Raw genomic sequence first — 13,459 nt, forward strand, 5'->3', positions numbered from 1 at the left:
AATCCTCTTAATATACAGGGCCTTCATTTAAGGTGTTATTTCTCCCAAAGTGTAACTGGCTGGAAGCTTTTATGCTTTGTCTCTAGAGTAAAAATGTGTATTTGCATGTGTAATGCATATAAGAAGCTGGAACGGAACTGTACGGGCAAACTTCATTCTGCTGTTGGCTAGCTTGTCTGCAACCTTTTTTTCAGGTGTAACAGGCCCGTTCAGATGCGCCTGTGACACCACCTACAATGCTAGATGGCTTGGCTTGGGAAGACGGCTGTAAAGCTAGAGGGAATGCAGCGTGGGGCCAAGGAACACAGGGACATCAGAATAGCCTAAAAAAGGACATGAACAAGGACCAGGGTCTTTCAAACGTTTATCAGAAAAGGTGAAGGTGGAGCTTGGATCCCCAGGTATACTGGAGGATACTGGAAAGTTTTTGGAGTAGCTCCCTGGCTGAACTCCTCAGGGAAGTCTGAGGCTTTAGGGAGTTGAGGCAGGAGCAGCAATGCAAACGTGAATCTGGAGTCTCTAGTTTGGAATAGTTGCTGTGCCTTTTGAAAGGGGAGGATGAAGGTGTGCCTCTGACAAGCAGCTGCCCCTGTGGACAGCACTACCTTTGCATGCCTGGGAAGCGTCCTGCATGGGCAGCAGCACCGTTGCTGGAGCAGAAGTGGCCCTGGGCTTTAAGTAGTGTGTCTTGTTGCGATGCTTGTTGTCTATCTGGTGGTATTGCTGGGGAAAAGTCTTAGAGATAAGGTACAAAAACGCACTGCTGTTGCTGAGAAGAGAAAGAGATGGTGAATGCTGCTGCTTAGAGGTGTTGTAATGAATTGTAGTTGAACAGTGCAGATATCTGCCACTCCAGATAACAGCAGGGCTCTTAAAATGATAGCTCTTAAATAAGTGAAGTCAGTCTTCTTCCTGTATTCTGCGACATTCCTCTGCTTATCTGTGTACTGCTAGCCTGCGCGTCCCCACCCTGAAATCCATCACACTCACTTGCTAAAAGCTCCAGCAAGTGCTGGTTGCAGGATCAATGGAGCTGTGGCGCTTAGAAGTGGGAGTGGAGTGAATGGAGCAATTTGTGCCCCTCAGGGAGTTGTTGTTTCAAGCCCTGGCCCATTACAGCTGATGGAGTACAGCCCTGGGACCTACAAAAAACTCCTTAGTGTCAGGCTAAGATAAGAAATCTTTCTCTGTCTTTAATGGCATTAAAGTGATGCCTGCTTTCTAAATTCATTTCAGTGGGGTACCTGCCTGAAACCCTGACTGCTGGGAGAAGCGAGTAAGGTGGGAAACAAAGATACGGCCCAGCTTCTCTCTCTTGGTCTGTACTGTAAGCAGTTGGCTCAGGTCTAGTGTTGTCCAGCATCTTGACTTACTAGTTAAAGAAGCACTCTACCCATGCACAGTGTGCAAGGCTGAGCAATGTTATTGTCCCTGTCTGACAGCTGGCTTCCAAAGCAAGGTATTATACAGCACTTGAAGTCCTCTGACAAAAAGCAGGGACAGTATGAAGTAAAGTCATTAAAAAAGTGTTCCAGTTCCCCTATACCATCCATCATGTAAAAAAACACATCTATGAAACGAAAATAAACATGGCTTTAATGAGAACTGGTTTTAACGGTTCATAGAATAACTCCAAATCTCTCTTTACCTACCATCTTAAGTCAGTGCCATCAATACCAGATAAGAAGATCAAAAAGTATAAACATGCATTGAAGTAGTAAGCCAGACCTCAGCTGGGATGTTACTGCAGATCCTCCTCCCTGTAACACCCTGTAGCAACCGCTCAAAAGGCACAGAAGAGCTAAAGTGGTTTTTTTTAAAAAAACAAACAAAAAAACAATTGTAAAATTCCCAAGCACCCAGAATCTGAAAGTAGTAGTGCACAGTGTAACAAGGCAGGCTTAACTTGCTGCTGCTTCCTTAAATGTGCAGAATAATTAAAAATAAAAGAAAGCTGCTACTGTAAATATCAGCCCAGTCACGCTAAGCAGCAGAAACTCAGCTGAGGGCCAGCAGGCATCAAGTGGGAGAAGGAACAAGCTCGGCCCTGTGCAGGTCACTGTGCTTCTGTTACAAGAATGGTACGTGGTGCTAGGGCAACTGCGGCAGTTCCTGCAGCAACCTTATTTAAGTAATAGCAGCACAAACGCAGCAAAACTGTCACCCGAATAAGGACAAAAACCCCTCTGTTTGTAGCTCTTCAGAAAGAGAATAGCCACTTCACATGCATCTTAGCCAACATGGAAAGAGTCCCTGAGGCCAATAGTTACAGGCAAGTTGACTTCAACCAGGGAAGTTAATCTATATGCCCCTCAGGGAGGGGCATTAAAACTTTGAATGATCTTAGAGCCAGATAACAGAGTTTGATACAGATTATGTGTCTTAACATTCATTGTGCCGGCACAGAACCTGTTACATCTCAGCAGCAGTGGGAGATAGATTTCAATACTGATCCTGCGTTAAGATTGGTCCCTGTAACAACATCAGAAGGGGAAAAGCTTTCTTCTGCAGTGGAAAACAAAGCTTTCCTTGTTGCTTGGTTACCCTAGGCTCTGTTCAGTTCTTGCAGTAATCTCAGTGCAGCTGTGTTCTTTGGTTCAGTTTTCAACAAGCTCTTGATATCGGCAATACTTGATTTGTAATCCTAAAAGGAGAGTATTTTTTAAATGTTAGTACATTGAAAATGCAGTCTAAGGCTTTTGTTGCAGAATTACTACCCCGCAACACAACTAAGCCTGTGACTCCTTCTGTGTAATTGCTTAAGCACTGGCATCAACGTAGCTGTTCTAAAACACGCTTAAACTAGGGCTGAGAAGACAATTTCATCACTCAGGTTCCGAGTCCAACACCAATGCAGTTAAGTCTTCCAGTACTGCCTAGAGAGTCCCTCGCCAGACTCAAAAAGATAAAGCTCAACACAACACATAGCTGCTTCCAGCATCTCCAGAAACAGGACCTGGTGCTGAGAAACTCGGGAGATCCAACCAGCAAATAGCGATGTGAAAGAAAATCCCCCCCCAGTCCACACAGGTCTCAGCTATCTGATGGCAGATGTTGTCTAGCACAGAAACGAGTTCTAAACGGCATCTCTTGCCCTAATCATGCATTAACAGGCTTCTAGTCCTAGCCTAAAACTGTTCAAAAACTCCCGACTTACTTACCTTCAGTTCTTTAAGTGCTTGAGCACGCCTGTAGAGTGCCTTAACGTTTTTAGGATCTAACCTCAGAGCTTCCGTGCAGTCCTGTGCTGCTTCCTTGTATTGCTTCAGAGTCAGGTAACAGAGAGCTCTGCAATACAATTACCTGGTTAGAGACCTCTGGCTAAAAGCAGCATCTGCTGCTGCAACATACATAGCAGATCTCGGCCGACCCCTGCGCAGCACGAAGCTGGACTCCAAAGCAGCCTTCAGCCTCACGTGTTATGTAATGTTACTTCCTGAGCTCAAGTTTGCTTCAGTTAAAAGGGCGGAAAAGAGGAAACAGTTTTTTAGTCTGGGGGGAAAAAAAGAAGAGGCTTTTTAGAGTAACCTACTCTAACGCTAAGAACCTGCACTTCAAGGATGCAGGTTCCTAGCTATACCAGTTCAGAACATGCTCTGCTTGCTGCAGTTGCCTTAGGAGTCTTTAAGTATAGCAGTCTGCAGCTTGTGGTTCATGGGACAGCAGACACTACTCAAAATAAGAGTCCTGGCAGACAAGCATTAAAGGGAGAAATCCCTTACCAGCCCTAAGCTGAGTGTCTCCAAGGTTTTTTTTGCAGTAGCTGATCAAAGAATATTATACAAACTACAGGGAAGACTGCACTTGGGGCAAACATGTGTGGGTGGTTTTGTTTTATTCATTTGTTTGGGAGCAAACATTAGACAGCTCTGACAGAAAGTACCACGGTGGCTTTTATAAAGGGCCAAGAAGTACCTGTTGGTGTAAGTCGCACATTCCTGGTTGAGCTTTAAACTCTCACTGTACTTCTCAACTGCTTTTTTATGGTTTCCTTTCTTTACAAGTTCGTTTCCTTCTTCCTTCAGAGTTCGAGCTCTCTCCGTGCCAGCAGCAGTCTGGTCTGGAAACAGCGTGAAAGAATACAGAACGCTATAAAACTGACAAGATCAGCACAGCCTCTCAGAAAGCAAATATCCCCATACCAGAGGTGAGACACAGAGACATCAAAGGATCCAGAATCAACCAAAAAGGCTGCGGCAGAACCAGGCCCAGGTTTCCCCAGGCCTCAGCCCCAGCTGCAGACGCGCCAAGCAGGCGTGGCAGCTGCCTTGTTCATCACCCTTCTGAGCCACAGGGCTCTGTGCCCGGCCCAAGGGCACGCTCTCACCTGGTCCTCCCTGCGGTGCAGTTGCAGGAGGAGTGTTTGCCCCGGGGGCTCCGGCAGAAGGAATGCTCCACCTCGTCTGGGCAGAAACAGGGACCGTGGGGATTGGTGGGAGCTTCTGGCGCCAGTTCACGCCATCCTTCTCCAGCAAGGCTTTAGTCATCCTGGAAGAGACAGCTGGCAGTCACCCCGTCTGATGGCTGGACGGGCCATGCAGTAGCCAGTAGGGTCACTTTTTAACCTCGCTCATGTATCCAGGACAGCATCTCTCCATTAACCCCTTTACATGCATCTAAACTAAGTTCCTTCTACAGGCAGGACATTAATGAAAGGAGCTTCTTCATGTCAGCAGGGCTAAAAACACCACAGGACGAGGGCTGGAGCTGTCAGCGCTCAGCCGAGCGAGAGATGTGCATGTCACTCCTCAGCCTGGCAAGCGATGAAGTGAAGCAGACAGCTCCAGGAAGAGAAAAGGACTACGGCAGCCTGTGAACCCAGTCAGCACAGGGAGGCTTAATGGATAGGGCACCGGAGCCTGTAGTTTATTATTTGTTTTAAAATAGGCACTGAGCAAAGCAGAAACAGTCCCAGGGAATTCATTCCCAGCCCTCAACCACCATCCTGAAAGGAACTAAGGGTGCTAGCAGACGAAGGCAGCGCGGCCAGGCCCGCGCCCTGGGCGGAGCATGGGAGCCCTCGGTTGCTTCGTCCGTGTGCTCGGGACCCAGCTTGCTCCCGACACGGCTGCAGAAACTAAGCAAGGCTCGCGGCAGCGGCTAACCAAGCTGCTGTGTTCCCGAGCCTCTGGGTAGTGCCCGCCGAGGGGACCGTGTAGCGTTACCTGTTGACGCCGTCGTGTGCCGCCTGTATGGAGCAGTCCACCTGCAGCACGGTCTTGTAGTCCACGTAGGCCAGCTGGTACCTCTCCAGGGCCTCGTAGGCCGCGGCCCGCCTGAGGAGGGGTTTGATCCCAAAAGGGACCAGGTCGAGGGCGCTGCGACAGAGGGGAGAGAGCCGTCCGGGGCGGTTTGGGAGGGCGGGCGGCCTCGGGTAGGGCCGCGGAGCCCAGTCACGGCCCGGCCCGGGCTACGGTGCGGCCAGGCCGGGCCGGCCTCGCTCCGGGGCCGTCCCCGTCCCTGCCTCGCCTCCCGCCCTAACCTAACGGCGGGGGAGCAAGCGAACGAGCCCTCCGGCCCCGCCGCCCCCGGCCCCGCCGCCGCTCACCCGCTGCAGTCGGCGACGCAGAGGCGGCAGGCGCCCTCCTTGAGGTGGCAGGCGGCGCGGTTGGCGAGCAGCACGCTCCGCTCCTCGGCGGCGGCCTCCCCTGCGCCGGGACACAAGCGGGAGAAGGGTTCAGCCCGGGTCCGGCTCCGCCCGCCCCCCGTCCGGCCCGGGACGCGCCGTACCTGCGGCCTCCAGCGCGCGGGTGTAGAGCGCGGCGGCCGGCCCGTACTGCCCGCGGCGGAACTCCTCGTTGCCGGCCCGACGCAGGGCGCTGGCGCTGGGCGACGCCGCCATCGCGCCGCTGCCGCCGCGCCGGGCCGGGGCCGGGGCCGGGTGAGGCCACGCCCCCCTCTGCCGGGAAGGCGGGTCGGGGGCGGGGCCCGGTCTGACCACGCCCCCTTCATCCGGGGCGGTGGCGGGCGCTCCCCGCTGGCTTCCGGCGGCGGGCGGAAGCGGCGGCGCGGCGCGGCGGGCTGCCTGCCTGCCATGGAGGAGTGAGAGAGCGACCGGCCGGCTGACCGACCGCCGCCCCGCAGCGCCATGGAGACGGTGCAGCTGCGGAACCCGCGCCGGTAAGCGGGGGGGGGCGTATCCCCGCGGGGACCGGGGGCGCCGCGGTCTGGCCGGCCCGTGTGGGGGCCGCGGCCTTCCCGTCGCCGGCGCGTCCCGGGCCTGAGGGGTGTCGGCGCGCGGCCTAGTGCCGGCGGGAGCGGGGCAACCGGCCGCGCTGGGCTCCTGCCCCTTCGCCTCTCCGGGGCCCTGCCGGCGCGCGTCGCCCCGAGCTGGCAGGCGGCGGCCGGAGGAGTGCCGGGGGCCGTTGGCGTCGGTCGCTTCGCACCGGGACGAACCGGGCAGCGCCGGTAGGTCCGGGCTGTGACAGCACCCAGCTCAGGTGGTGGAAGAATGGCTTAGACGGAAATACCAGAGCCTGCGGAGAAGGCGCTGGCCCTGGCGGCTGCGGAAGCTCGCACCGGTTAACGTGGCTGTACCGAGGGGATGTGCCGGCCCGTGCCAGGGTGGTGACAGAGCCCCCGGTAGCCTCCTCTTTCCTCGCCTCTCTCTGGGTGAGTTCTGGGCGGGTTTGTTGGCCCTCCGGTGCCGTGCCCAGCCTCGGCGCACAGCACGGGCGCTGCCTGCCTTCCCGCTGCCCCGCGCTGGGCCCAGTCACGCCGGCGAGGTGCGAGCCCGGCTCATCGAGGGGTTTCGGGGCGACCCCCGAACGAAGCCGTGAGCCACCTGTCTCTGAGCGCCAGGCTGCGGCGGGGTGGGCCTGCGGAGGGAGCAGTTTGGAGATCGGCAGCACTCTGAATGAAGCATCGGCCTGTCAGAACGCTATCAGTGGTTTGCAGCTGGGTCCCAGGGAACGCTTTCGGCAGCGAACAAAGGAAGCTGCCGGCCCTGGTCCTCAGTGACATCGTCTTTTTTTTGTTAAACAACAAAACAGCGATGTATCTTCTCTTAGAAAAAAGTCTGGTTTTATTCTGTAATTGCTTATGCCGGTGTTTAGCTGGAGGATGATTCAGATTAGATCTGAATAACAGCTTAGGCGGGATTGGTTTTGTGTGGCTGTTCTACCTGTGTGGTATAAGCATGCAGTAAAAAGGCAGAGCGTGCCTTTGACAGCAGCGAGCGCGCTGGACGAACTGGACAGTGCAAAGTAATCGCGCTCCTTGACTATAGCAGAAATGAGGTGGTTTGATGCAAGGGTAGCAGTTGTCCGGTTATTGTGTTTGGGTATATGAAAAGCCCTTTTTTTTTTTTTTTTTTAAACAGAATTTAGGCCTCCTCTTACCTTCAGCAAGAAGGACCTGCCTCTTGCGTCGCCAGTTTTTGGGCTCCTTGGAAATTGCGGCTTGTGTGGTCACCGATACGTACTTTTTTTTTTTTTTTTCCCCTTTCTCCTCTTCCCACACCTTCCTCCCTCCCCATTTTCACAAGGACAAGTAACATTCTGCTGGTTAACGCTTATCTTTGCAGGGAAGCTAGTGACTACTTTCAGTATTTCACCACTTCCTGAGTCTGCTGCTTTATAATGTTTCCTTTGCTTCAGGAAGCCATTGTATGTACTCCATGCGTGAGCTGCTCCTCCCATATGGCTTTTGTGCATAAACATAATAGCCAGGGAATCAATGAGTGGTTTCTCACTCTGTTTCTGAAGAAACTGGGGAAAAAAATTATGTATTTAGTATAAAAATTAGCATGCCTGTGGCTGGAGTCGTGATCTTTAACAGCAGTAGTAAGAGCTTTCAGTAGTAATTCGCAGTTACAGGTGACCACACGCGTTTCATTTTAAACACTGCTTGCTGTGAGACACAGTAAGTTCTGAAAACTCCAAGACTAATAAGTTTCTGTGTTTCAAAAACTTGTACGGGCTGGTTTGGGGAGTTCGGAGGTTTTTTTGTTTGGGTGTTTTCTGTGTTGTAGTTTGTTGTTGTTTTAGATTTTTTTTTATTTTTTTTTTCTTAGTTTGTGTGAAAATGAAAGAGTATTTGTTTGTGGGCTATTGGATACTGTTTGTTCGACAGGAAAATGCTTTGTTTTCAGAACTTTTTTTTTTATGTAGTCCTTAGCTGTTTCAGGAGGTTTCTTGGTGAACAGCTCTCCGGTGTGGTAGAGGTGGACTGAAACAAATGTGGTTGATCTTGTTGCTTTGTGTATGGAATCTCCCTGAAATTTGTACTGGGGGCAGGGGGGGCTAAGTGAAGGATCACAGTACATAGCATGGGTTTTTTGCCTAGAAAGTATTTCAGCTGACTCTTACTAGCAATGCATTTAAGAGGGATGGACCATACAGCATTAAGATCCTGAAAGAGTCAGATAGTGGTTTCCTTTCCTTTTTTTCTTTTTCCTGATAGAATTTTCCTAGTATATGTCCAGGCCCACAAAGTTAAAATCTGAACTTCTGATGTTAAAAATGTACAGGCGAGATCAGTATTGCCTCCTTCCTCCCAGTAAATGTATTCCGCACATACTCTAAGGCCGTGCATCTTCCCTGATGCCTTAGTACATATCCTTCCATTCAAGGTATTGAACTTCAGCAGATACGTTCAATAGCTGCAAGACTCTGCAGTGCTGTGGTGGGATTTGACCACCAGTGTGTAGATCCCGAGATGCGTTTCCACCAAGGGGAACTGTAGATTTGTGTGCCTGATCAAATTCTCTTCTCTGTAATTCCCAGTCCTCTTGTGCTATTGGATGCTAATAATATTCAGTCTCCTGGTCAGGTGAAACAAACTTACTTCATGATCGATTTACTTCATGCGAAGCCTTGCGTACGTTTAAGTGGTGCTATTTATTCTTCTGTTTCAATAAAGCCCAACCTGCTGTAAAATTAAATGTAATAATTTCTTTATTCTTACATATACAGGCAGCTGAAGAAGTTAGATGAAGATAGTTTAACTAAACAACCTGAAGAAGTATTTGACGTATTGGAGAAGCTTGGAGAAGGGTATGTGTTCTATTCCGATGTGCCCAATGTACGTTTCTCTAAGAACAAATCTGTGTAATGGGTATGTGTTCAGTGGTGTCTGATTTTTCACTTTTGTCAGGATCCTATTACTGCAAAGGTATGTACTGACATAGTGACAGTATTTGGTTAGTAACAGAATAAAGAATTTGTTTCCCAAGAGTAAGATATCTTATCCCAAACAGTAGCTTACGGCTCAGCAGTAGGGAGTTAAAACATTGTTGAAAAACGCCAATCTGGAGTTGATAGGGCTCTGTGGGAACCCGAGAGGTTTTGTAGTTCATCCCTGGTACCTCTTGCGGAAGATCCGTTGTGGTGGAAATTAACTTCTGTTGCATTGTGCCACTTAGTAAGGCAGAGCAGCGTGGGAACACTTGGTGAGTGACATGTTTGCCTTCTTAAGCAGTTCATTTGAAAAAACTGATTTGTAAATCTGCCTGGCTGCTGTAAGTAAAGAAGCTGGAAATAAGACAGATAATATCTAACAAGAACAAGCGAACCTCTCTGACCAGAGCCGTAGTTCTTGCTGATGCTCAGCTGGGACTGTATGCTGGAAAAAGAGAGAATTGTATTGGTTGGATTAGTGTAAAACGCCCTTCCAAAGCTGTGGGCAGTGTAACGATGGTTGGCTCCTTTCTGACCGTCACAGTGTGCTGTGACTTACTGGTATTATTATAGTGTTTAGAAGCTAGTGGACTGATTATTTACATTGAAATATAAAATATTTTTAGCAGAAGGGTAGTTAATTTTTTACCTGATGGCTGCGCTTGCGAAAAGCAAAACCATAACATTTGCATTTTAAAAATGTTATTGCATTCCGTGTTTGTTTAATATTTTGTTTCATAGTTCCTATGGCAGTGTGTTCAAAGCCATTCATAAAGAAACGGGTCAAGTTGTTGCAATTAAACAAGTTCCTGTGGAATCTGACCTGCAAGAGATTATAAAGGAAATATCCATAATGCAGCAATGTGACAGGTAAATGTATACTGCAAAACCTGTTATCGGTATGCAAAGAGAAGTATTGTCTATGATCTGGCGTTTAATCAAGAAAAAGCCATGATGTTGCCTTAAATGTTTTTTAAAAGGCCGGACTTGTACGATCAAGTTACCTCGTATCAGCTGAATCATGTTAACTGACCATTTGGGTAGTGTTAATCCAAGTAAAGGTAAGACAACAAAAATTTAGCTTGCAACAAGAGAGCATTAAGCTAAGTTGAATAACCTTGCACCTGCTGCCAGCAAAGACCCAAGCGTGTGAGCAGTTACTGCCGTTCTCCCCATGCACCATCACTTGTTGAAGAGTGATAACTTGATTGTGTGCTAGAACAGCAGTTCCCATGTCCAAAGGGGTAATGAATTCTAAACAACTTTTGGTATGGACATAGAAAACTGTAAGAAGAGGGGGTTTTGTTTCTTTGTTTTTAAGGGGCATGCGGATGAGAGCCACTAACGCATGACCGCTCTTGCATGTGCATTACCTACATGCTGTCATCTGCTTGAGTGGCAGAATTGTCCTTCCCGGCCATTTTCTGCCTGTGCAGGTTCTAGTGCGGTACAAGCTGTCTGCTGATCTGAGCATCCCCAGAATAACTCGCCGGCAGCTCTGCGGGCTGATGGTTGGCTCTCTGGGTTGTCTTTGCATGTTTCTTATGGGGAAAAGATGTTGTACTACCTTAGCTAACGAAGAGCTCGTGGGCGCAGAAGACCTCCTCTCAAAGCGTGTCCTAGGCTGAAAGTTTAAAATATACTAATTTCTTCTGGTATTATGAATTTAGCCGTAAGAAACTCTACTTTGATGGACTTCAGGCATGGAACACCATTTAAAATATATTACGTCAGCAACATAAAACTATGGTCCCAGTCACTTACTCTTTTGCAGTTCACTCTGTCTTTAAATGAAGGTGACTGGTGGCAGACAACAAAATGTAACTTTAAAGGAATTTGTTCGTGAAAAATCTTACTGCGTAACTTGGAAAGCATTACTAGGTGTCTCTTTCCTAAAAGAAATTAAATATTAACATTGTAAGGCCTAAAATGAGACCTTACAGTTATGAATAGCAGAGGGAATGAATCACTGGAGCATCACGTTTTCTGCGCAAGCATTAAGGGACACTGGTGGTGTGACTGACTTGCTAGTTTTAGTTTTTCATTAGAGAATCTTCAGCAGAGAATAGATTAAGTGCACTTTTCTTCCTTGGCTCCATTCCCACAAAATCAGGAATAGTCTTTCTGTTAGTTTTCTGCTTTACCTTTTTCAGAGGACAGGTGGTTATTCTGATCAATATGCTTTACCAGGTTGTTTGCTTTTTGGGCAGCCAGGTAGCTGACTGTGAGAGACAGTCTTAGGTTGTACCGGATTCCTCAAATACATCCTGGACTAAATTGTGGAAACAAGTAGGTGCATGTGGTAGTGGGGGAACATTCCTCTTAATGAACATGATAGCTATTTTCCAGCAAACTTTGGACCTTATTTAATGTTTCCATTTGGTTGCAAATGCTCTGCAGCAACTTTATCAGGGACTGCCATGGTGTGTTTCTCATTCCCTTGTCCTGCCTTCTTGCTTGCCACAGCACTGACCTTGCTGTAATCTGGTTCAGGGAACTAAACCAGATTGAAGGCTAATGGCTCCTTATTTCTATAGGATTTATTTTCAGACAGTTTAGCTCTCTGAACTGACTTATTGGCAGGTCAGGTGAGCACCGCTGTGGGGAGCAGGCTTGGCAGGACTGCAGTAGCTCTGTGCAAGTTGAGATTTTGGAATACTTTTGATCAGAGTTTCAGTGGCACTTCAGCTCTGAATTTCTAAAACATACTTAGGGACTCTGCAGTGTATTTTGGTTATTCAGTTATGCTGGTTGCTGGTATTTGACCCTTTGTTGTCTCCTCCTTTTTTCACATTTCATAGTCCTCATGTGGTGAAATACTACGGCAGCTATTTTAAGAACACAGACCTGTGGATAGTCATGGAATACTGCGGCGCTGGATCTGTGTCTGATATTATTCGATTACGAAATAAAACTGTACGTCCTTTCTCCTTTGAATGTATGAATGGGAAATATGAGTGTCCAGCAGCTCAAGGAAGCAGAGTAGTTTGTGCACCGGCGTTTGGGCATAATTCTCACGGTGTTCAATGCCTGACATTGGCCATAACTTGAGATGCAGGTCCTTTGTTCCTCTGAAAATGGGAAAGCTGATTACATTCATCAAGTTTTGGTTATCTGGATAATGTAATCGGTGGAGCAGATTTTGGTTTGTTGGCTTTCCTGAAAACCCAGACCGATTCTGAATAATGGACTTCACTTTGCCTTACTTTGGTTATTGCAGGATAAGAATTACTAGTTGAGAAAGGGTTATGGTATGTGAAATATGGTACGTGTGTATATGCGTTCTGGTTGTAATCTAATTCTACTGCATAATGCTGTAAGTCGCTAACTAATTCCCCATTAGTATGGCAACCTTTAGCGAAGGCAATTAAATAGCAATTAGTGAATCTCAGGAAAACGTAGACTGGAACACAATAGTGTTACTCTCAGCAACTGGTAGGTTGGCAGTAACTCGTCTTTTCTTTAGCTCACAGAGGAGGAAATTGCTACAATAGTGCAATCAACGCTGAAAGGACTAGAGTACCTGCATTTTATGAGGAAAATACACAGGGACATCAAAGCTGGAAATATATTGCTAAATACAGAGGGACATGCTAAACTTGCAGATTTTGGAGTGGCGGGACAACTTACGGTAAGTAAAACCAAGATGGTTGTGTACACTTCAGTTTATCTTTTTAACCTGCGTGCGAGTATGACGTGCTTGTGAAGACTTTGAGAAATTGTTCTAAACTGGTTTTTAGCACTTTACATCAACATAATGAGATGCTAAACCAGCAGGGATTAGAGCAGAGCTTCCTCTGTGGAAGCTGCTGTACCTAAGTAATGGTTTGCAATAGCATTTGCTGTTTTCTTCAGGATATTTGTAACTTCTGTAAGCACATTTCAATTCCTCTTTGCAGCCCTCTGTATCCCAGTCTTGCTGAATCTAATAATAAGCATGTGTGCAAGTGAAAGATAATTAGGGTGATAATTCATTAATGGATGTTTGTGGCTTATACAATTGCCATTGTCTGGATCTTTGTTCTGCTCTTCTTTTCAGGACACCATGGCAAAGCGGAACACAGTTATAGGGACCCCATTTTGGATGGCTCCAGAAGTGATTCAAGAAATTGGGTATAATTGTGTTGCAGACATCTGGTCTCTGGGAATCACTGCAATAGAAATGGCTGAGGGCAAGCCACCATATGCAGATATTCATCCTATGAGGGTAAAGACTGTGGCCTTTTAAAATGTATTGCTGCATGGAAAGGATTTGCTATTATAGCTGGCTGAATAACATCAAAATACCATCTTGCTTTTAGTTTAGAGTAAATGGTTTGTTTTCTGTCGGTTCTTTGTAC

The 13,459-nt window shown here is 47.9% G+C and overlaps 2 protein-coding genes across 3 annotated transcripts in view; one reads left to right on the forward strand and one right to left on the reverse strand.

Annotated features, from left to right (window-relative positions):
- Positions 1-1,573: 1,573 nt before the first annotated feature.
- Positions 1,574-5,843, reverse strand: TOMM34 (translocase of outer mitochondrial membrane 34). Its single transcript, XM_076352029.1, has 7 exons — positions 5,731-5,843; positions 5,549-5,648; positions 5,166-5,318; positions 4,328-4,488; positions 3,916-4,060; positions 3,162-3,288; positions 1,574-2,644 (listed from the first exon to the last, which is right to left on the reverse strand). The coding sequence occupies exons 1-7, from the start codon at positions 5,840-5,842 to the stop codon at positions 2,546-2,548; spliced, it is 897 nt and encodes a 298-aa protein (XP_076208144.1). The 5' UTR covers position 5,843; the 3' UTR covers positions 1,574-2,545.
- A 188-nt stretch (positions 5,844-6,031) lies between these two features.
- The window catches only part of STK4 (serine/threonine kinase 4), a 48,218-nt gene continuing 40,790 nt past the window's right edge, over positions 6,032-13,459 (forward strand). For both annotated transcript variants that reach the window (XM_076351722.1, XM_076351723.1), the window contains exons 1-6: positions 6,032-6,120; positions 8,916-8,996; positions 9,861-9,989; positions 11,921-12,035; positions 12,586-12,750; positions 13,159-13,326. In XM_076351722.1, the coding sequence (XP_076207837.1) occupies positions 6,089-6,120; positions 8,916-8,996; positions 9,861-9,989; positions 11,921-12,035; positions 12,586-12,750; positions 13,159-13,326 (690 nt within the window). In that variant the 5' untranslated portion in view covers positions 6,032-6,088. The remainder of the gene's footprint in view (positions 6,121-8,915; positions 8,997-9,860; positions 9,990-11,920; positions 12,036-12,585; positions 12,751-13,158; positions 13,327-13,459) is intronic.

This window comes from Aptenodytes patagonicus, chromosome 14, assembly GCF_965638725.1.
Source record: "Aptenodytes patagonicus chromosome 14, bAptPat1.pri.cur, whole genome shotgun sequence".
Lineage (NCBI taxonomy): Eukaryota > Metazoa > Chordata > Aves > Sphenisciformes > Spheniscidae > Aptenodytes > Aptenodytes patagonicus.

What these genes read in the sequence shown, in the direction of transcription:
- TOMM34 (XM_076352029.1), bottom strand. Translation starts at nt 5,842, where the DNA reads ATGGCGGCGTCGCCCAGCGCCAGCGCCCTGCGTCGGGCCGGCAACGAG. An exon ending in TGCGTCGCCGACTGCAGCGG is followed by an intron (nt 5,319 to 5,548) that starts GTGAGCGGCGGC and finishes CCTCTGTCGCAG; the next exon opens with CGCCCTCGACCTGGTCCCTT. An exon ending in TGTGCGACTTACACCAACAG is followed by an intron (nt 3,289 to 3,915) that starts GTACTTCTTGGC and finishes ATTGTATTGCAG; the next exon opens with AGCTCTCTGTTACCTGACTC.